We start from the raw sequence: 24,815 nt of genomic DNA, 5'->3' as shown, positions 1-24,815 counted from the left end.
AAAATTTTTTTTCCTATTTTTTTCTTACCCTAAAATATCTCAAGTGTTTAACAATTTTAAATAAATAAATAAATTCTAGACATTTGATTAACATTATGTATGTCAATTACATAAAACAAATAATTGCACAAATAATTTTATTGCAGATAATTTTGACTTTTTAAGTATTCAGCATTTCTATTAAAATTACAACTATGCATAGTAGTTCATAGGTTATACAATTTGGGTTAATTTGGAAATCATTATACAACTCAAACATTTTCTATTTAAGAATTCCCATTAATTATATTTAATTTAAATTAAAACTTAAATAAGGAAAATTCCACAATGTTTTCAAGTCTGGACATTTGGATTTATGGTTATTCATTTATATTGAACAAAATAGAATATGCAAGGAAGAATTAGGCCAGGTACTTTTAGATCTGGATGAGTACTTTCAGATACATGCAAAGTATTTTATTTATTCATATGGTATACCTACACTAAGAATGAAGGAATCAAATTTTTACTTACAAATCATTTTAGATTACAAATTATTTTAGTAATTCAAGATGGATATTTACATCACCAATACAATAGTTAGGTGTGTTTGGACCTAGCTTTCAAAAATAGCTAATATTATATATAATATTTTCAGTTTATAGTAGTTAACTAAGAAATATCTCTAGTCATGTAAAATTATCTGAAAATCTCCACCCATTTGTTTTTGCTTATGATATTAGCAGCATTAATAGCTTTAAATAAATAAGCTGTTATGACACGACCTAAATTAAATATTGTCATTTATATATTTTTTAGCCCTTATGCATTAGGATTTCGCTCAATGAATAAAGATACAGGATCACAAAGTTCATACCTAAGTGTGTAATTTTATGTATTTTATTATGGTTCAAATCTGTGGGGCACAATGTTATATCCTTTAAACCGCTTTTGAATAAGTACAAATTAAGTAGGCTTTCTCTTACTTGGTTTTATATCCTTTCATTCTTCCTTCCAATTATTTTTTCCTAATATTCTCTCCCTCCCACTCTCCTTCCCCCCTATCCTCCTTCTCTCTCTTCCTCCCTCTCAATTTCTGGTCATGAATAAATACGATGCATTTCTTCTATTCTTTTTCTGTTACTCTCTGTTAAATTGTAAAATTTCAGAATTTGTGATATGTATATATGTCACAAATCCTTCAACAAGTCTAATGCGTTGAATGGGTAGCTTAAATTTATATATTTCAAATTATTAGTGATATGAATATCTTACAAATAGCACTGAAATAATTTCAATATAAATTTAAATTGTTAAAAACTATATCTAAATAGGCTGATTATGTCATTTTTAAAAAGGAGTATTATTTAATCACTATCAACACTCAATAGAAAATCTTAGAATTCAGAAAATATTAACAGAGTAAACTTTAGGTCTTAACTAAAGGAAAAAATCTAATATCTAATTAACATATTCTTTTCCAAATCACAATCTAAACTAGAGTATTTTTCTAGAGTTAACATTTTTAATGTTTAAAAGTTGTAGTATCTCTCTTTACTACCTGGTGCTTAAAAACTTGTTATAATACATAAAGATTATAAAAATTAGCAGCATCTCAATATTAATGTAAGGGAATGGATTCAGTAAATATAAATCTAATTTAATTGTTCTGAAATAAAGTAGAGATGGGAGCTTAATATCAATTCTTTGTTTTCCAAATACCCTTAGTTTCTTTATCTTACCTAAGATTATGAACTAGATAAACATCTCTTAAAGTCATCCTCCCCTCTTTCATGGCTATTAACTAATTGGAAGCCTAAAATACTGGTCCTTAAATATTACAGAAATAATGGATTATTCTATAACATCAATTTTTAGCTTCTATTTAGCAAAATTGAAAAACAAAATATTCAAGGATAGCACATATGTTCAAAAGTTCTTTTAGTATATCTGAGGTGATTTGAACTGCAAAAGATGTCCTCATGCCTTTGTTAGTAGACTATTATTTGACCTACTTTTTAAAGATATGCTCATTCAAGTGTAATTAAATTTTGTGTGAACGTATCTAATGTTGGTTGTATTAAGTCTAGATATATTGCAAAATTTCTTAATTTGTGTATGTTCAAATTAAATTCAGTTATTCTTTATCACTCCATGTTAAGTAATAGAAATATAGTTACACATTGCAAATATTGCATAATATTCAGAGGTAGCATAATTTTTAATTATACCATATTTATTTTATTTTATCTATGTACTAAATGGGATTACAAAATAAATCTCTAGCAAATCTTTTTTTTCCCTAAAAGCAAGCAATTAAAATTTACTGTTTCTAAGAACATCCATAATTCATGAATTTCATTCAAGAATATTTTTATCTCACATCTTACATTGATTTTATGTGTAACACTTCTCTTTTAAAGTGACTATTGCTGATCATTTTAATTGCATTCGTTTTCATCATAGCTTATTTTCTTGAAATAAAATGTATGTTATATATGTATTGTCCTCAGTATCATCTCTTATTTAAAATCCCTGACATAATATCCAGCACTATGTGTAATCCTATGCATGAGTTTCATAGTATATTAAATGTCATTTTATTTTCTGTATTTCTGTGTCTTCATTGTTGTAATAAAGAAAACTGAGGAAAACCTTTGTTATATGTGTTTTCTTTATTACTGGTACAAACGTTTTCTGTCTTGTGTGTTTTCATTTCTAACTTGATCAGATTCAATATCTCAATGTAATAAACATATGATCATTGAGTGATTTCTCTTTTGGTTTAAATAATAAATCAGCAACAGGCTCATACTGGAAATATAATTTAGGAACAATACCAAATACTGTTACTTTTGTAGTAAACTAGTTCTAAGGTCTTCTTAGAAACTTTTATTACTAGTGGAGACCATAATAATCAGATGATATCTTAATAAAACACATTAGTATAGTTAATCATTTAAATAATGTAATAATTGGAGAGTAGTCTCCTTTGCCAGCAAAAATTTATGAAAGCAGACATAAATCCTTAAAGTGATTTTCTCCAATTCCTTTGGTTAACATATTACTATAATTCAGTTTGAGCACCATGAGAATAAAGCTGTAGAAAACCATTAAGGGTCTCAGTTCATCCACAGCCAAAGTATGAAACAAACATGGCTTTGGAAGTTTACAAATAATAACAATAATATGAAAACAGAGCAGCTTCTATTTTTTAACATGTACTGTGATACACACTGTATGGAATGCCTTAAGTGCAATATTTCATTTACTATGAAGTAGCATTTCTCCCATATTTTAGATGAGAAAAGTGAGACTTAAAGAGGTTGAGGAATTTACATAGTGAAGAGTCACAGTTAGAACGGAATTCCAGTGCCCTCTATAAAACATCATATTACTTTGTGTTTGTTTGTTTTAGTGCTGAACCTGGGTTCAAATGATAATTCTTTTTTATCTTAAGATTTTTTTTGATGTGGGCCATATTTAAAGTCTTTATTTAATTTGTTACAATATTGCTTCTGTTTTATGTTTTGGTTTTTTTCACCCTGAGGCATGTGGGATCTTAGCTCCCTGACAAGGGGTCGAACCCGGACCCCCTGCAGTGGAAGGTAAAGTCTTAACAACTGGACTGCCAGGGACGTCCCTCTAATGATAATTCTTTAATAAGTAAATTATTCAGTTATTTTTTATAAAGTGAAAAAAAACTGGTGGTTTAGACATGAATATATATTTCTCTTTTACAAACAGAATCAAGTGTTGCATTGTCAGTTAAAAATTAAATAGTGTAGAAATTACAGAATGGATAATACTCGTTTTCAAGATTTGCATTATTTTAAGGCACACTTAATCTTCCTTACTCCAGAAGAGCTCTCTCCCAAATGTATGTCTTAATATATATAACACTCATTAAAAATCTTTGCATACATTTCAAAGTGAAAATTTTCATATAATATCTATATGTTGTTATAATATTGAACTTCTTTCAATTGATACATTAGTTACAGATGTTTTATATCTTGGGGGAGAGAGAAAGGTAAGCTGACTTTTTCTGTTGTTCTTGTATTTATTTTTCCTGAAGCTCCTTAACAATGATATGGTATCAAATGGGAACTATCTGAGGATTTTTGGAAATTTTCATGGTGACTGTCACAGTATTATATTACCTTGTTAGCTTTATATTACATTGTTGTTTGGGGCCACTGTGAGGAAACTAAAGAGATTTGAGAAAATTTATTCTAATATTCTAATCAAACGCCATTATTTTATTATATCAACAATCTGAGGATCAGAGAAGAAGAATGACTAGTTACTGACACAGTCAAGGAACTTACACCCTCAGTTTTCCTCATATGTTTGTTTTATCAAATTACACGGAATCAAAGAAGGCATACCTAAGTCTCTTGTCTATCACTTATATGGTCTTATATCTTTAACCTAGTTTCTTTGATTTCTTCTTGATTGAACAATAGAAAAATCTTTGTGACAAAGGAAAGGCTGTGTATTCACCAACTACCATTCCTTTGAGTAGTCATGGTACTTCTCTTAAGCAGCTGTTATGGCTCTCAGGTCAACTTGTACGTATAGCTGCATTCCCAAGATCAGTGTAATAAACTTTATAGTATATAAACTTTTTATAGCCTTAAAAGAATATCAAGTTAAATTTTATTATTTTCTGATTTTTACACATTGCCTGAAAACACTTTATATTTATTTATTTATTTTTTTCCTTTTTTTTGCGGTATGTGGGCCTCTCACTGTTGTGGCCTCTCCCGTTGCGGAGCACAGGCTCCGGATGCGCAGGCCCAGCGGCCATGGCTCACGGGCCCAGCCGCTCTGCGGCATATGGGATCCTCCCAGACCGGGGCACGAACCCGTATCCCCTGCATCGGCAGGCGGACTCTCAACCACTGCGCCACCAGGGAGGCCCTGAAAACACTTTATAAAACGACTTTATTTATATTTTTGTAGAAATAAATTATATTTAATCTAAAATAATATTTTAGTTACTATCTAATAAAAACCAAGATAAATATTTCCATTTCAACATCTTTTTCATTTTAAGAAATCATAATAAACAGCTTCAATACATAATTTGCATAGTGGCTATATACTTGCTTCTCTACTGATTTCTCATTTATTATTACAAAGAGAAACATTAAATGATTTTAAAAGTCATACTAAAATGTAGCCTTTTTTTCTGTTTAAATGTGGTTAAAACAAAATTAAAAATTATCTCTTCAAATTAGCATTTATGTTTTGAAGAATCTCTGAATGACAAACTTCAATTTGCTGTTGTTTCTATATAATTTCACCACAGCTAAACTGGATATGTATATTACATGGAAGACTAGATGCAAAGCTCACTGATGTTCTTGAAAAATGACAGGAAAAATATTCTACTTCTTGGTGCTTATTGGTGGAAAACAGAAAACAATTTATTGGATTTTCATATGCTATCCTGAGACTTACTGTTCCACCCAATGGCTCTGACATGAAGGAAGGTTTATTTAAGGAAATAGAAATATTTCTCTACAGCAGGGTCCAGTATGGTTCATTGGTGGATTTCTTCATACAAAAACAGGTAGCTGAAAATAATTGACTTACCTGTGTGTTATTCATAACTTAATATGTCATCTTTTTTTAGTAATTATGAATATTGTACTTATGGATACTCTCAGTTGATTCAGGCACGTTAGCCAGTCCCATGAAGATTTTAAAGATACTAACTTTGTTTGGTTTCTTTTCTGCTCTTAAATATGCTCTATTTTTTCAAGCAGTTCCAATTGTGCACCAAAATTGAGAGGAATGTACAGAGTTCTTATATACTTCCAATCCCGATGTATGCATAGCCTCCCCCATTATTAACATGCAGAATGGTATATTTGTTACCATCAATGAATCTACATTGACACACCATTTTTACCCAGAGTTCATAATTTGCTTTAAGTTTCACTCTTGGTGTTGCACATTCTGTGGGTTTTGGTGAATGTATAATGACATGCATCCACCATTATAGTGTCACACAAAATAGTTCCAGTGCCCTGAAAATCCTCTGTGCTCTGTCTGCCCCTTTATCTCTCCCTCTCTCCTAATCCCTGGCAACCTCTGATCTTTATATCTGTCTTCATAATTTTGCTTTTTCCACAGTGTCATATAGTTGGAATCATACAGTAAGTAGTCTTTTCAGATTGGCTTCTTTCACTTATTAATATGCCTTTAAAGTTCCTCCATGTCTTCTCATGATGTTATGACTCATTTCTTTTTAGCATTGAATGATATTCTATTGCCCGCTGTCTCATGCTTTATCCATTCACCAAATGAATAATATCTTGCTTCTATTTTTCTTAAGTGAAAATCGACATTTCTATTTTATGGTTGATGGTATACAATATATTCATTCAGATGCAGTGGGTAATAATATATATGTGGTCTTACATGTTTAGAATATTTAGTTTTAGTAATGTAACTTAATTTTTTATTAAACACCAATGCAGATATTGAAGTTTCTAAGACACAATAAAGTGAGCGTGTAAAAACAGAAATTTTGTAAACCTAATATGTTATAAATTCCTTAGAAAATAATACCATTCATTTATTTGTTCACATTTTCCATTTATTGTCTTATACATTTATAAAATTCAAAGGTATGTATATTTAATAATTTTATAATAAATAGGTTAAACAGTTTGGAATTTCAACAAGCAATTTGTAAAATATCAGTTGTAGTTTAATCTTATATGGGTGTAATTCAATTTTGTAATATAGTCTTTAAGAAAAAAGTATTTTCTGTGCAGAGAAAATTTAATTTCCCTTTTTTTAAATATATGGGATAGCATTTTAATATTAACAGAAAAAAATGAAATTGGCCAGTTAATGGTTGAAACAAGGACCTAAAATTTAAACTATTCAATTTTTTAACACTTGCCAATATCTGTTTTGATCATATTCACTTCAATCTAAGAAGCTCCCTTTCCTACTACACAATAAAAATTTCATTATCTTATGGGAAATAACTAAATCAATTCCACCATAGCAAACTGAACATATACCATAAGATTTAAACTGCATATGGAGAAAATATACAGTTAGTGAGGTGAGAATAAACTTCAAATGTATCAGTTTGAACAAGTATCACATATAAAATATATTATATCTCTTTATCCCATTTTTTGACAGGGTTTTGTAGCAAGTCTTCTCCATTCCAACATACTTAGCAATTTGAAATGTCAGTGTAGATAAGAACCTACATATTCTGCTCTGCAAGGACTATAGATATTTCGCAATTTCCCACAATTTATAGTTGCACAAGATTTGTAACAATTATTAAAAACGTTCATTTCTAAGTTTTCAGTTATTTGAAACATTTATCAAGAAAGTGCTGTTATCTACAATACTATTTCTTTTTAGCCAACTTTTTAAAAAAATATCACAGTTTATTTTATTTAATTTCCTTTTTTACATTAAACTATGTTATTTTACCTCATACTGAAATTTTACAAGGTTCGATCAACATTCCCATAGAAGAATAATAATTTTATATTCTAGATTATTCACTTTTAACAAGGAATTGTTTTATAAAGATAGATACTAAAACCTTAAGGGGGATTGGGTGGATATTAAAAAAAAACAACTAACGGTGAAAATTATGAATGACTTGAAATGTCATTCCATTTAGAAGTATATAGAATCATTGTACTAATTATAAATATATTTTATATAAATTTATATTATTATACAGTGTCTATTTTTGAAATATATTAATAGACATAAATTGTCTAATGTTAATTCAATCACTAAGCACATATAAGAGACTGAGTCTATTTCCTAACTTCTTAAATCTAAACATCAAGCAGGGATTCACATGTCTACATGTATTATGGAAATGGGTATGGAATCAGAGACAGGGAAGACTGGACAGATATTTTACAGCCATAGCCCAGGCCTCTACCAGCTCCCTACTAACCATTGCAACAGGCTCTATTTCCCTAGGTATCTCTAGCAACTCCCTACCGCCTTTTAGGGAAAGATCACAATTAGGTTTTGTTGTTAGTGGTGTTTATTTATTTTGTTTTTGTTGATTTATTTATTTGTTTATTCAATTGCAGGGTCCATTATTTTTAACCTCATCATTTATCATTTTATCAACATCCTCCACCAGTTACCCCCAATATCATCTCTAATATCCATAAATATCTGTTAATTTCAAAATATACTGTATTATCGCATACATCTCCATCTTTGCTCACATCATGTTCTGGCTAAAAGGGACTCATCATCAGATAGAAAGCTTCTTATTATTCAACATCATCTTAGAATTTATCTTCTCTATCATGCCTTCCTTGACCACTAACCATCAACTTACATGCTTCTTCCACCTGTTTGCTCAGGTTACATTATTTTTCACCACTAGGAAAGCATTTGACTGTACATGTCTTACTCACCCTTCTCAATACATTAAGAACTCCCAGAGAAGAGAGTCCTTTTCCTTTTTCTTATTTTATTCTCACAACTGCTTGACAAAATTGTTTAATTACATTATGATAAGTTGAAGGGTGATTATATATCTTTGACCAATTTATCCCTGGGCAAAAAGATCACTTTTGTAATATAAAAGACTAGATGATATTTTGAAAATATATTTAACTTATAACCCCCCCTTTGTAAACAAACATCTATAGAAAGACACTTTTAGAAAAAAAAGTATAGGGTTTTACAATTATCCATGTCATTTATATATAAATATATTTATAATTCCCTTTCCATTACTAAACCAATTATCCTCACTTAGCTACTTTTTCTTCCCCAAAAACAGATATTTAGTTTAAAAAAAAAGTCTGGTTTATCAGTGCTACCTCCTGATCCCATCTTCTTCCAAAGAATACCTCTTAGTAGGGAGAAGTGACTTGAAGGGAAATTTTGGATTAACATTGTTTTTATATTAAAAAATTAATTATACACATAAAATCATTTTGATAAAAACATCAAAATGACTAGAGAATAGAGACACAGTAGTAAGGAATAGGTGAAGTAAAATGCAATCTTCACCCCTTCCCTAAATAATAGGGTTGTATGAAAAGAAATTTGGAAGTAAGCAATAAACTGTCTACATCAATATTGTTTAACTGAGTACACACAGAAAAGACATGACCACCTTTTTAAGATGTACCAAAAATAGCCTGAAGATTTTAAATATATCTAAACAATAGCACAAGTCTTTATTGATATATTTGAGTAATGTTGAAAAATTATTGGTGAATTTTACTTATATCTTTTGAAATCTGAAAATTTAAAATTGCTAAATGAATGTGTGGATACTACAAAGAGTTTTATCAAAGAACCAGAAAGCTAGAAAATAACATACAATGAACTTCCACATAAGTATTAATCTCCGGCATGACATTTATAATTTGTTTCTAGATATATAAAGAGCTCCAATGAACTCAATACATGTTAATTTAAAACAGAGCTAATTACCTTTGTGTGATCCTAAAAACTAAAAATCCCTCAGACAGGTCACAAAGCACTTGTAAATTGGTGTAATTACATATAAGTATGTACTTTTCTCAAGATTCTAACGGTTTTGATTTTTAATATATTTTTAAGACTTTTCATTTTAGGGCTTACCTGGTGGCACAGTGGTTAAGAATCCGCTTGCCAATGCAGAAGACACAGGTTCGAGCCCTGTGTCCGGGAAGACTCCACATGCTGCAGAGAAACTAAGCCCGTGTGCCACAACTACTGAGCCTGTGCTCTAGAGCCTGCGAGCCACAACTACTGAAGCCCACATGCCTAGAGCCCATGCTCCACAACAAGAGAAGCCACCACAATGAGAAGCCCACTCGCAGCAATGAAGACCCAAAACAGCCAAAAAATAAATAAACTAAAAAAAATAAATTAAAATAAAATAAGAGATTTTTCATTTTAAAATTCCAATATTATTTTCCCAAAATGCAATCCTTTATAAAAGACGCTGCAATTTTCTCTTCACTGATAACAATACTTTTCACAGCCATCACAGATCTACTAGCATTATGTACTTTTTTCTTTAAATTTTTCACTGTAAAACATGTGAGATTACACATTGTACCCACACAGTTTTCATACAGTTAGTTCAGTAAGCAATTAAATATCTGAATAAAATGAACATAAATGCACTTACAAATTTGCTAATAAGTGCATTGTATCAGAAAGCTGAATGATGTAAATGCTTTATCTCATAAATACTATGAGTTGTCCAAAAGGAAACCGATATTTCAGAGTAAAAAATTTGAACACAAAGAAAGTAGTCTTAATTTAAGAAGGAGATTTTGATCCACTCTGTAATAATCTTTTGAGAGTTTTAATCTTATTTTTTACTTAAATGAAGATGAATGTGCCTAAAATATTGGGCAAAATAACCACTACAATAAAAGTAACAATAAAGATAACCAAAAAACTAAAAATTAATGGTGAGCTAAAGAGGACAAAATGAATTACAGAAGAAAATAATACCAAAATATATGTATAGATATTCTTGTCCCCGAACTGAGCAAAAGTCAATGTCACCTGTCAGAGACAATAAGAGCATTATGAATAATTATCTTTCTGTCATTCATTTTAACATCAGTCTTTCAAAGTTCAAAAAACAATTTAATTTGACATGTAGAAGTAAGGGAGGGACCAAAAAATAATTTATGATATGAATAATTAATAAATTAAAAAAGAATGATATTAAACTAAAATCTTCTTGACTTCTGGTCATAGTGGAATGCACATCTAAAACTAGAAGAATGAAAATATACTTAAACCTTAGGCCTTAATGAAGTGTGTTTATCAAAAACAATAAAAAATACTTGTAAAATGTAAACATGCATTTACAGTTATTTTATGCATCCTAGTTCATATATGCTAACACTATTCAAATATTTATACTTGCTAAAATCTAAGAAGGTTTTGGGTAAAAGAAGTTCTAGTTTTTTAAAAGAAGATACTATAAACAGATGATGAGTAATGAGAGGTAGCTATAAGCAAAGTGAGCATAAAGTAATATATGTACAGTGTCTTGGAATTCCAAAAGTACCCTTCATATATGATTCTCAAAGAATATTTTAGCTAGGATACATGGGAATTGTTATCCACATTTCATCAGTAATGAAACATAATAAAATTATAATTATGATTTCGATATATCCGATTGTAGTGTGTAGGCCACAAAATGAGTGAGCAATACCACAGTAGAGATAAAAAATATTAGAATTTCCATCAATATTTATTTTATTTCATTTTAATTATTTTTTTTATGTTTTGTAATTGTACATTGCATTTTTTTCAAAGGATCAATACATTGTAAAATACTTTTAAAAGAAAAACACATATCATAGGAGGAGAGACAATTTTTCTCTGGATGTATATGGGGAAGCAATAAAAAAAAGGGACTCGGATTGGAGGAAGAATATAAACTCCAATCATAGTTGCTCTTGAGTTTGTTGTTTGAATTTTTAAAACATTTTGGATTAATGGAAAATGATATAATCATCCTTGCTGATACAGTTTGCCATGATTTTCTCCTTTCTATTTAATACAATTAAAGGGGCATTGACCAGACATTGGAAACCTCAGAAGTTCAAACTTTTGTTTCAAACAAGCATGTTAAATATGAATGAAAATTGAATGGATCTTAGCACAGGGAGATCAGCTTGGTGCTTTGTGACCACCTAGAGGAATGGGATAGGGAGGGTGGGAGGGAGACACAAGAGGGAGGGGATATGGGGATATATGTATACATATAGCTGATTCACTTTGTTATACAGCAGAAACTAACAGAACAGTGTAAAGCAATTATACTCTAATAAAGATGTTTAAAAAATGGAATGGATCCATCAGTTCAGGGATTAACAGTAGTCACTATAAATGCTGGGGACCCATGGTCATGACATAGAAGAAAAATGTGGTATGTGGAGAAATGGAAAGAGTGGGACATTGTGCTCAGTTTGTTATATCAGCAGGTTTCAACATTTCCCTCTTTAATAGTGAATTTTATAACATGTTTGAATAAAAGTTTTCTTCGTTTTTTCTACTTATGATTACACCTGCAGAAGTGATTTGAAAGTCATGTTGTTTCAAATATATAAAAATAGACACTTGGAATCATTTTTCCAAAAACCTAAAATACATAAATATGGCACTTCTATGAATATACCTGATTCCTCATTTAGTATAACCAAGAGAAGTCTATCAATCCTAAAGACAAATCATACCTAATTTAGGTTCTGTTTAGCAGGTCAGGTATTCACCGTAGGAAACAGAAAGTTTCATAAATGTGACTTTTCTCTACACAGCTCCTCAGGGTTGGAACATATTATTTTCTTTCTTGACAAGTGGATTATGTCAAGGATTGTAAAGCCTGCAGCTTCATTTATGCTGGGGGAATATTGTGATTATACTTCATTTTCACTATCTCCACTGTTTTTAAAGCTGTAAAGTTTATCAAAATTTTAAAGCTTTGAAAAATATATATATTTTTCTGTTGACATAGTCTAGACCCCAGTCTCATTTCTACCCTTTGGCTCTTTTTATTATATTTTCCTATTCTCTGTTGATTTGGGGGTTCCTAGGAAAAATATCACAGAACATTAATTTATCAATTTAAGATAATTTCCAAGTATATAAGTAACAAGTGATTTTGGAAAACAGCTGTCTAACATAACACAACAAGAAACTGTGAAATCTTTAGTTGGTTTTTAAATTAGTGCAATACATTTTCTTTTAAAAGTATGTATTACTCTAGAGCATACCTTTTATAGTGCATGAAGATTACCATAATTTTAGAATCTCTTACTATTAAATCTAGGCCCTTCTTAATTTAAAAATCTTGCCTTTTTATTCCTTTGTTGTGTTTTGGGGAATCCAATGAATGAAATTAAATTTGGGGAATTTATGCTTCATAAGTAAAATGGGACTTAAATAGCTGTATGATAAGCCCAAAGACGTATGTTAATTTTTAACTTATTTTAGTACATATCAGGAAACCCCTCTAATACTGCATTAATTTTGTAGCACTCAATAAATGTTGTGAAGCCTAAGTGAATAAATAGTCCTTTAAAAAAATAATGTAACTGTATAGACACAAAAGACTTTAGATAACCCAGATGTTTGATTTTAGAGTAGTTGAGTGGCTGACCATCACTGCTTAGATGGAGCTCAAATGCAGAAAGCTGTCTACTTCATCTTTCCACATAGGATGAACCATACATGTGTATAGATTTATACCTAGATTTTCCAGAAATCATTTGATATTTGAAAATGTGTGACACTAGGCAGAATGAAGGAAGAATATATAAACAGGAGACAAATAGACCTACCTCTATTGTGGAAGCGTATAGTATCTAGTTAATGGCATGATGAACACCAAAAAGGGCTTTTCTTGTTATCTTTTATACACTTAAACTCACTGTATTTAGCAATATCGCTTATGAAAATAACTACCACTATTTTGGGAGCAACAACTAAATCTCCATTTTAGGACGCTTTAAATTAAGAAAATTTAAGAAAAAAGTTTTTTCTCCATATCTTTATCACAACTTTCCACATCTAAAATTAATTCTCAAACTATAGAAAAAGAGTTAACTAAAAAACTGAACTACATAAGGAGTCAGAAAACAATGCTACTTTTATAAATTGTAGTGGTTTTTGAAAAACATATAAACATAGTATATTTCATGGAAAATTAATGCAGTGTTCTAGCAATGAGTTAATTTCTACAACAGAAACATGGAAAACACATGAATATGATGGATTTGAAATGAAGTGTTTTTTTTCTTATATTCTTGTTTTGATTTTATATTTTGATGACTGTTAAATTGCAAGTACATAAAGCTCTGGGGATACATACTGGTTTAGTTAGCCAATTTTTAAATTTCACGGTGTGGGAGGTACAGCTTGGAGGGAGATTGTAAAAACTCATTTAGACTGATTCTCATATTTGCTTTCAATAGTAAAATATGTACCTAAAAATAGATGTTTAAATTTTTGATTCCAAAATTATTTATTCTTATTCAATTCTAATATGAAATCCCTTTTCAAAAGAGCAATACAAAAGATCACTAAAATAGAAGCTGAAAATAAGAATTCAAGAAAAATACATAAAAGCAAGAAATAATTAGTTGCATAATTATACCTCATTTAAATAGTTGTTTTTCCACTAGTCATATGGGAAAATATGGATATTGACATTTTTATGCAAGCAAATTATACATTTTAATTTAGTCACTAAATTTTATTTCTATCTTTTGATTATTTGAAGCTGAGTATCCAGTACAAAATGTTGACTTGAACACAGGTATAAAACCGGGGAGTTCCCTGGTGGTCTAGTGGTTAGGACTTGGCTCTTTCACTCCCATGGTCCAGGTTCAACTTCTGGTTAGGGGACTAAGATCCCAGAAGCCATGTGGTGAGGCCAATATATTTATATGGAACTGGAAGCTAAATAGTCTTCATTTGTACAGATCTAATATTAAGGGTATTAAGGGTTATCTTGTGACTTAGGTCACTATACTCTCTGGACCTCATTTTTCTTAGCTAGAAGAGAGACCTGAAAATATTTTTGTTTAGATAATGGAGTTTAATAAAAATTATATCATAAAACACATGTGTAAGTATTCTGGGAAACTGAAAAGATTAATTTAAAATCCTTTAAAAATAAATAAATTAAATAAATAAAACCCTTTAAATGATTGCTATGCTCAGTTTCAATTTGTTAAGTAATTAAAACCATAATTTACTTATAAAGATTTTTTGTATGTTATTGAGGAAATAAATCACTGCTAGTCCCCCAATACTAGTGATGTAATGTTACACATGATTATGACTTTGTGAAAAGTCCAAAGACAAATAAGTGAACTTTCACAATAGATTAAATTGGTGTCAAAAGAAAAAAAGAACAAAAAATTTAGCTTTTATAGTTATTATAGTCTAACTTCATGAGATATGAGAATGTGTGAGCATTTAAATACATTCTTAAGCTGAAATATTTTTTAAAAATCTTTCAAAATAAAACATAATTAAATATTTATAACATAAACGTATTCAACGTCCATGCCTATTCTGTGCAAATGACAAAAATATATTTGGATTTACATAAAAAAAATAACTTCTAGTAATCTTCCAAAATTGTAATCTTGTTTGTTAAGATTGTTAAAAAGGTATAATATTGTTTCTCTAGAAAAAAGTAATAGATATTTTAGCATCAATATTCCCTTACTATAAGGTGCTTTACAAATATAATGTTTCTAAGAGCTTTTTCTAACTTGGGAATAGAGCAGGTCAATATACTGGTTTAATGATAAAAAGGTCATGAATAAAATATTTATCATTTAAAATCTAACTAGCTAAAACTAAGTCATTTTTTAAAAAAGTGATCTTTTTCTCAGGAGAATAATCAATGCTTAACAAGAGATTCTGAAGTTTGCTGATGAAGAAATGTATTTACTGGACTAATTTAAATTTAAATGGTCTATTTTTTTCACCAAAACCTCATCTTGTTAGAATTTTGTAATAATAATAATATAGTAATAATAATAATACTCATTAAATTTTTACTTAGTGTTGGGCAAAAGTTTTCAAGGTGTTAAATACATTATTATATTCACAAAAATCTTTCCAACAACCTCAGGACTTAGTTTGTGGTGGTTGTTTTCCTAATTGTCCCCATTTCAATAAAGAGACATCTCAACCTTAGAGAAAAGTTAAATGACTCAACCAAGGATATATAGGAGTAAGTGATGGAACCAGGATTTTGTGACACCAGATCCAGTACATTTAAATACAAAGCAAGAGTCTTCACATTTTAAAAAGGTAAATGGGGATTTATATATTGGACCAGATATATCATAACTGAGTTGTGGGATTTATTGTCTAGAACTATGTCTGCATGTGAGAGGAACCTAAATGAAGTAAGAAAGAAGCGATTAAAGTTCAAATGTCGTCTCAGTCAATATATCCGGATGGGCTAAAGCTTAAATGGAGATGTATTTTTCTACTATTCTTGTCTGAGGTTTGGTTGTTGAATCATGTGAAGTACATACAAAATAATTACTTATGAACACTGTAAAACATATTTTTGCTTTACATATAATCAAAGATATTTCATAGCTGAGTTGTCTTCATTATATTGTAATAGTATATTCAGATGAGAATCATTTATATTTGAAAAAGGATAATGGAAGAATATGCATAAAATGATTTCTTAAATCACTAAAAGAAATCCTGGTGTGCTTGATATATTATTTTTATAGCAGGAGACACTATATTTTTTAATTGTGCATATAGATACATATTTGAAAATTATTAAATAATACTTAGAATCTCATTGTCCATTTGTATATTGGAACTTTGCATAAAAAAAGGATACTAAATATCCATGGCTGAAAAATATTTTTGTTTCTCTAGTCTTCCCTTAAAATGGGTTCATGTGATAACAGTTCTGTGGAAGCTAATAATTTCTCTGGATATGAACTAGGCAATCTTTCTACACTAAAACCATCTAAATAGCATGTTAAACTTTGATAGGGGAAGGAGATTCTGAAAATGGCATGAAAATTTTTTTTCCTCCACCACTGTCATGTGTTTATCACCTGTTTCTCATTATCAGAAATAAAATAATTATAATCAAAATCACACTTTTTTGGGGCATGTGAGTTCCAAGTATTTTGATTCAGTGCTTAAAGAATTCTTATGTGCAACATCATGGGGACACTGTAGAATATGTGTATTCTAGCACACGTGAAGAACAAAGTTGCCTGGGTAAGTGACAGGCACCATGCAACAAATAGAATGATTTTTATTAATCTATCTGCAAGCTATTAGAGTGTTAAGAAATATAAATAACATGTATTTCCTGGAAAAAAATAAAATAAGTTTAGACATTAGACTCAGAAAAATAAACTAGGATTCAGACAGGTGTGACATATTCAAGACTGGCCTGTTAGTGGAAGATTCAACATAAGGACAGTTATATCATTTCCTTTGGATCACAGTTTCTCCAGTCATGATTAAAATATATTGGACCTAACTTTAAAAATATGACTTACAAAATCTTCGTTTTACATATACATTTTTTTCAGAAGTGGTTTTCTCAAAACTGAAATTTGCATCTCTCTCTGTATCTGTCACTTGCATTGCACACCACTCACAGACTGACCATGTGATTATGATGCTGAATGAAAATTATATTTTATGATTAAAAATGATACTTATAATTTTATAATGTTACATAAGCAAATTTTGACATGATCATGTTGATCATTTTGAACAATTCTATAAAATTGTCATATAATTCCTTTTTCCCTCTAGATAACACAGTATCACCAGTTTAATCCTGTGTTTTTCCATTGTGTTCACTTTCCTATCTACATTGTTATAGTTGTGTAATCTACCCTCATATTCGACTACAGGCATATAATGTTTGATTCATTTTTGCTGTACTAGCCACTCTTGCCATTTTTACTTTGTCAGTCAGCCTATTCCACCCTGTTCTCCATCACCTCTTTCATGAATTCCATGACTTTTGGAATTTCCTGCAACCATATGTCACAGAAAAGTGGCTCCCATCTTCTCCTATCTTTTCACAGTATGACTTCAGAAAGGTAATAATTACCACAACTCTGTTAAAGTTTGCTTCTAGTCTAATATGATTTGTTAAAATATTAACTGGAAAAATACAAGTAAACCATTTATTCTGAAATTATGATTTTTATAATATGTCTAGGCAGGTATTTTAAAGAGCATTCTCTGTCAAAGCAAAGTGCTCCAGCATCATTTGCAAGCCCAAGTCTTAAAACTGAAATGATTCCATATAGAGCATTTATTTAACACTTCTCTTACAGGAGTTTCGACTATATTTTTTCTTTTAACAAAGTGATGATCTATTAATGGCTCTGACTTTCTGGTAGAGTATAGTTAGGGTTATGATAAAATATTAATTATCTTCCCCAAAGGTAATCAAGAAGTATATTGGAAAGAAGAGTTACTTAGGGTGTTTTTTAAAGAAAGTTTGTAAGAAATATTTCAAATCCTTAACATGTCAGTTGCTTAAAACATTGTTTGAAAACCAGACAATAGCTCCCAGCAATCATGAAATTGACGTATGCTAATGAAGATATTTTTTTCCTGTCTCTTAAGTTGAATATTTCTTGGATAAGATGATTTCTTTTATTAAAATAACTGTATAAACTTTTCTAATTTGGAGTTTAATAAAATTATTTTCTTTTATTTTTAAGACACACTTTTTAATGGTCTTGGGCTTGGAGCAGTCATTGGTCTGGGAGTCGCTGCACTCTTGCTAATTCTTGTGGTAACAGACGTCAGCTGCTTCTTTATTCGACAATGTGGGTTATTGATGTGCATCACCAGGAGAATGTGTGGGAAGAAAAGTGGCTCCAGTGGTAAAAGTAAAGAACTTGAAGAAGGAAAAGCTGCATACCTGTGAGTATCAGACATCCGCATCAAAGTAATGATAGACGCTGCATATCACTACAAAGAGCTCAAAATTTATGTTTTCCTCATGCAAAACTTAGAGTGAAATGCAAAGAGCTTTCCATATTAACATCATCTTCAAAAGTTCTCTCATGTTCCTAACCAGACAACCCACACTACTCCAGGCAACTCTCCCTACCCCTGGCAACTAATAATCTATTATTTTTAATCATAGATAAATTTTAGCTCTTATAAAGCTTGATATAGTTTCATACAATGTGTATTTTTTGTGTGTCTGCCTTCTTTCACTCAGCATAATGTTTTAGAATTCATTCATGGCGTTCTGTGTGTCAGCAATTCATTTCATTTTATTGTTGAGCCATTTCTATTCATTTTTGATACATACATTTAAGCATGTACGGTCTCATACATTAATTTCTAGGCTTAGGGATATAGGAGAATCCATTTTGCATGGCCACATTGTTTTTTTGTTTGTTTGTTTTTATATTGCTTTTTGTTTTGTTTTGTTTCTCCAAAGCCCATTTCAATATTTCTAGGCAATTTGTCTATGACCATTTTTCATGGGTATTCTGTAAGGAATATTTTCACTTCATGGGATAATAAATTAGATAGTATAAATTTTCAATTAAAAAGTTACATTAAATATTACAATCAAAATGTCACCTGCTTACTTGTTGGACACAGCACATAGCAAAGAACAAACAGAAATTAGACTCTATTTCATACTTGAAAGAGATATTAATGTATGACATAGTAAATGTAGTGGAAACAATTCACTATTCAATATCTCTTGCTTTCCTCATAGAAGCATATTGTACTTCCTAATAACTTGCTGTACTTTGAAATTGTCTTGTTAACTAAATAAACATATCACCAAATTTAGTTTTAGTTACTTTTTCACATATCAAGAAAACAATGTACTATATAACATAATTATACATATATACATATGATATATATATGCACACATTGACTCAAAATTGAATTTTATATATCTTCATTGTTGCTTTACTATTAACTAAATGGAATAAATACTAGGTAACGAGCACTTCTATACAATCTAGGGATAAAGTGGTGAACAAAACAAACAAGAACTTTGTTCACATGGAATTCATGTTTCAATGTAGGAAGACAGATAATCAACACTAAAATTTAAAATGTCTGGTAGTGATAAGCACTAAGAAAAATGAAAAACAGAATGACAATTGTTACTAGAGGTTGGTTCATTAAAGACCTCTCCAGCGAGGTAAAACTTAGGCTGAAGAGTGGGTGATAAAGAGCCAGAAATATAATGATCAAGGGGAGGAACGTTCTAAGCAATGTAACAATAAATACAAAAGCCATTAAGTCAGGAATGAGCTTGTTACTTAAAGGCCAAAGGGATCTGAGTGGAATGAGGCAGGGAAAGAGAGTGGTACCAATCAGGTGGGAGAATTATCTGAGTAAAAATGTATTAAATCTTCTTGGTCAAAGTAAGGAAATATTTTCAAAATAGAAAGCAACTGAAAGTTTTTTTTAATGGTTTATTTAGCTACTTGTGAAGAAGGATTACTGGCGGGTTGGTAGGTGAAAAGGAAAGATTTGAAATCAGGGAGACTGGGTAGGAGAATCTTGAAATATTCCAGGTAGAAAATGATGGTCTTCTGTACCAAGCCAGTAGTATTATAGGCATATAAAAGTGTATAGCACCCAAATATAGATGTGGTAGAGTCAAGTACTGCTGACTGATTCAACTTTGGGGTGAAAGAAAGAGAAAAATCCCAAAGGACCTTCACTTTTTTGTCTTAACTAATTACAGAGGTGTTGAAGAACATATGCAAAAAATTGAGGTACATCTAAGTTCTGCTGTTTGTTTTTGTTTGACTTTATTAATTGGTAATTTATCCACCAACACTTTTGTTTGTAATTCCTGCCAAGTTTAATTAACCTTAAAGACTTGGAAAGATGAAAACACATGGTTCATTCCATGTTTGTTGTCCATCATAAGTTTTTAAATCACAGTTTCCTCTGCTTTAGGAAAAAAGTTTTCAACTCTTTTGCAAAAATTCATTATTCAAATTGGAAAAACATTATATAAAATCTCAATGAATAATAGGACATAATTGATTTGATTAATTGGATATATACTAGTTTCTAAATATGACCCCAAGCATTCTAAGACTAGTCCCTTCATGTTATCACAAGTTATAAGACTGTGTAGATTTCTTACAAAACACATTAACTAAAGACTTAGAGCATTCTTATTTAAAGAACATTATATTGCAGAAAAAAAGAGAAATTAAAGTCAATGGCATACAGGATGGCATTGTGTAAAGTCCTAGAATATTCCATTATTTGGCTTTCAATATAAATTAACATTTATCTTGAATTCTCATAGTTTATGTTATAAAATGGTTAAAGATTATTATTTTACCAAACTTTATGTATACTCTTATTTACCCAAGCATTAATTTGCAATAGCAAATATTTATTGAACACCTAGATAAGCACTATCTAGATAGATAAGCACTATCTAAGCTCCAGAGATACAACTGTGAGGAAGCAAACTAGTCTCTACCATCAACTAGTTACTGTGATGTGAAACACATTTAGATTAAAAAACAATCAAATGGATAAATAAATAAGAAACTTCTGTTGTAAATATTACTTTTCAAAAAAGAATGAATTTGGACGCGGAGATCACCTTCCTCCCCACGGATACACCAGAAATACAGCTACACGTGTAACAACTCCTACAGAACACCTACTGAACGCTGGCAGAAGACCCCAGACCTCCCAAAAGGCAAGAAACTCCCCACATACCTGGGTAGGGCAAAGCAGAGAGATTCCCGCACAGAGGAGCGGTGCCGAGCGGCACTCACCAGCCCGAGAGGATTGTCTGCTCCCCCGCCGGGGCGGGCGGCGCTGGAGCTGAGACTCGGGCTTCGGTCAGAGCGCAGCGAGAGGACTGGGGCTGGCGGCAAGAACTCAGCCTGAAGGGGGCTAATGTGCCACAGATAGCCAGGAGGGAATCCGGGAAAACTCTGGAGCTGCCGAAGAGGCAGGAGACTTTTTCTTCCCTCTTGGTTTCCTGGTGCGCGAGGAGAGGGGATTAAGAGCGCCGCATAAAGGAGCTCCAGAGACGGGCGCGAGTCGCGGCTGAAAGCGTGGAGCCCAGAGACGGGCGTGGGACGCTGGGGCTGCTGCTGCCGCCGCCAAGAAGCCTGTGTGCGAGCGCAGGTCACTGTCCACACCGCCCTTCCGGGAGCCTGTGCAGCCTGCCACTGCCGGGGTCCCGGGATCCAGGGGCGGCTTCCCTGAGAGAACGCACGGCGCGCCTCGGGCTGGTGCAACGTCACGCCGACCTCTGCTGCTGCAGGCTCGACCCGCACTCTGTGCCCCTCCCTCCCGCCCGGCCTGAGTGAGCCAGAGTCCCCGAAGAGGCTGCTCCTTTAACCCTGTCCTGTCTGAGCGAAGAACAGACACCCTCCAGCGACCTACACACAGAGGCGGGGCCAAATCCAAAGCTGAGACCCAGGAGCTGTGAGAACAAAGAAGAGAAAGGGAAACCTCTCCCAGCAGCCTCAGAAGCAGCGGATTAAAGCTCCACAATCAACTTGATGTACCCTGCATCTGTGGAATACATGAATAGACAACAAATCATCCCAAATTGAGGAGCCAGGAGTCAGTGCTGTGCCTCTGAGGTGGGAGAGCCAACTTCAGGACACTGGTCCACAAGAGACCTCCCAGCTCCACACAATATCAAACTCAACAGCAGCACCCAGCTTCACTCAACGACCAGCAAGCTATAGTGCTGGACACCCTATGCCAAACAACTAGCAAGACAGGAAGACAACGCCACCCATTAGCACAGAGGTGGCCTAAAATCATAAAAAGTCTGCAGACACCCCAAAACACACCACCAGACGTGGACCTGCCCACCAGAAAGACAAGATCCAGCCTCATCCACCAGAACACAGGCAGTAGTCCCCTCCACCAAGAAGCCTACACAAACCACTAAACCAACCTTAGCCACTGGGGACAGACACCAAAAACAACGGGAACTACGAACCTGCAGCCTGCAAAAAGGAGACCCCAAACACAGTAACATAAGCAAAATGAGAAGACAGAAAAACACACAGCAGGAGAAGGAGCAAGATAAAAACCCACCAGACCTAACAAATGAAGAGGTAATAGGCAGTCTACCTGAAAAAGAATTCAGAATAATGATGTTAAAGATGATCCAAAACCTTAGAAATAGAATAGACAAAATGCAAGAAACAGTTAATAAGGACCTAGAAGAACTAAAGATGAATCAAGCATCGATTAAAAACACAATAAATGAAATAAAAAATACTCTAGATGGGATCAATAGCAGAATAACTGAGGCAGAAGAACGGATAAGTGAGGTGGAAGATAAAGTAGTGGAAATAACTGCTGCAGAGCACAATAAAGAAAAAAGAATGAAAAGAACAGAGGACAGTCTCAGAGACCTCTGGGACAACATTAAACACACCAACATTCGAATTATAGGGGTTCCAGAAGAAGAAGAGAAAAAGAAAGGGACTGAGAAAATATTTGAAGAGATTATAGTTGAAAACTTCCCTAATATGGGAAAGGAAATAGTTAGTCAAGTCCAGGAGGCACAGAGAGTCCCATACAGAATAAATCCAAGGAGAAATACACCAAGACACATATTAATCAAACTGTCAAAAATTAAACACAAAGAAATCATATTAAAAGCAGCAAGGGAAAAACAACAAATAACACACAAGGGAATCCCCATCAGGATAACAGCTGATCTCTCAGCAGAACCTCTACAAGCCAGAAGGGAGTGGCAGGATATAATTAAAGTGATGAAGGAGAAAAATCTGCAACCAAGATTACTCTACCCAGCAAGGATCTCATTCAGATTTGATGGGGAAATTAAAACGTTTACAGACAAGCAAAAGGTGAGAGAGTTCAGCACCACCAAACCAGCTTTACAACAAATGGTAAAGGAACTTCTGTAGGCACGAAACACAACAGAAGGAAAAGAACTACAATAACGAACCCAAAACAATTAAGAAAATAGGAATAGGAACATACATATCAATAATTACCTTAAATGTAAATGGACTAAATGCTCCCACCAAAAGACACAGACTGGCTGAATGGATACAAAAACAAGACCCATATATATGCTGTCTACAAGAGACCCCACTTCAGACCTAGAGACACATACAGACTGAAAGTAAGGGGATGGAATAAGATATTCCATGCAAATGGAAACCAAAAGAAAGCTGGAGTAGCAATTCTCATATCAGACAAAATAGACTTTAAAATAAAGACTACTAGAAGAGACAAAGAAGGACACTACATAATGATCAAGGGATCGATCCAAGAAGAAGATATAACAATTGTAAATATTTATGCACCCAACATAGGAGCACCTCAATACATAAGGGAAATATTAACAGCCATAAAAGGAGAAATCGACAGTAACACAATCATAGTAGGGGACTTTAACACCCCACTTTCACCAATTGACAGGTCATCCAAAATGAAAATAAATAAGGAAACACAAGCTTTAAATGATACATTAAACAAGATGGACTTAATTGATATTTATAGGACATTCCATCCAAAAACAACAGAATACACATTTTTCTCAAGTGCTCATGGAACATTCTCCAGGATAGATCATATCTTGGGTCACAAATCAAGCCTTGGTAAATTTAAGAAAATTGAAATTGTATCAGGTATCTTTTCCGACCACAAAGCTATGAGACTAGATATCAATTACAGGAAAAGAGCTGTAAAACATACAAACACATGGAGGCTAAACAATACACTACTTAATAACGAAGTGATCACTGAAGAAATCAAAGAGGAAATTAAAAAATACCTAGAAGCAAATGACAATGGAGACACGATGACCCAAAACCTATGGGATGCAGCAAAAGCAGTTCTAAGAGGGAAATTTATGGCAATACAATCCCACCTTAAGAAACAGGAAACATCTCGAATAAACAACCTAACCTTGCACCTAAAGCAATTAGAGAAAGAAGAACAAAAACATCCCAAAGTTAGCAGAAGGAAAGAAATCATAAAAATCAGATCAGAAATAAATGAAAAAGAAATGAAGGAAACGATAGCAAAGATCAATAAAACTAAAAGCTGGTTCTTTGAGAAGATAAACAAAATTGATAAACTATTAGCCAGACCCATGAAGAAAAAAAGGGAGAAGACTCAAATCAATAGAATTAGAAATGAAAAAGGAGAAGTAACAACTGACACTGCTGAAATACAAAAGATCATGAGAGATTACTATAAGCAACTCTATGCCAATAAAATGGACAACCTGGAAGAAATGCACAAATTCTTAGAAATGCACAACCTGCCAA

The 24,815-nt window shown here is 32.2% G+C and overlaps 1 protein-coding gene across 1 annotated transcript in view; it reads left to right on the top strand.

The window, feature by feature from the left end:
* Window positions 1–24,815, top strand: part of NCAM2 (neural cell adhesion molecule 2) — a 225,875-nt gene that overhangs the window by 190,188 nt on the left and 10,872 nt on the right. Inside the window, 1 exon segment of the mRNA XM_060098789.1 lies at window positions 18,234–18,438. Coding sequence (XP_059954772.1) covers window positions 18,234–18,438 — 205 coding nt within the window.

The sequence above is a fragment of the Mesoplodon densirostris genome, chromosome 5 (assembly GCF_025265405.1).
Source record: "Mesoplodon densirostris isolate mMesDen1 chromosome 5, mMesDen1 primary haplotype, whole genome shotgun sequence".
Lineage (NCBI taxonomy): Eukaryota > Metazoa > Chordata > Mammalia > Artiodactyla > Ziphiidae > Mesoplodon > Mesoplodon densirostris.
The sequence above is the reverse complement of the archived record's forward strand: the minus strand, read 5'-3'. Positions and strand labels throughout refer to the sequence as shown.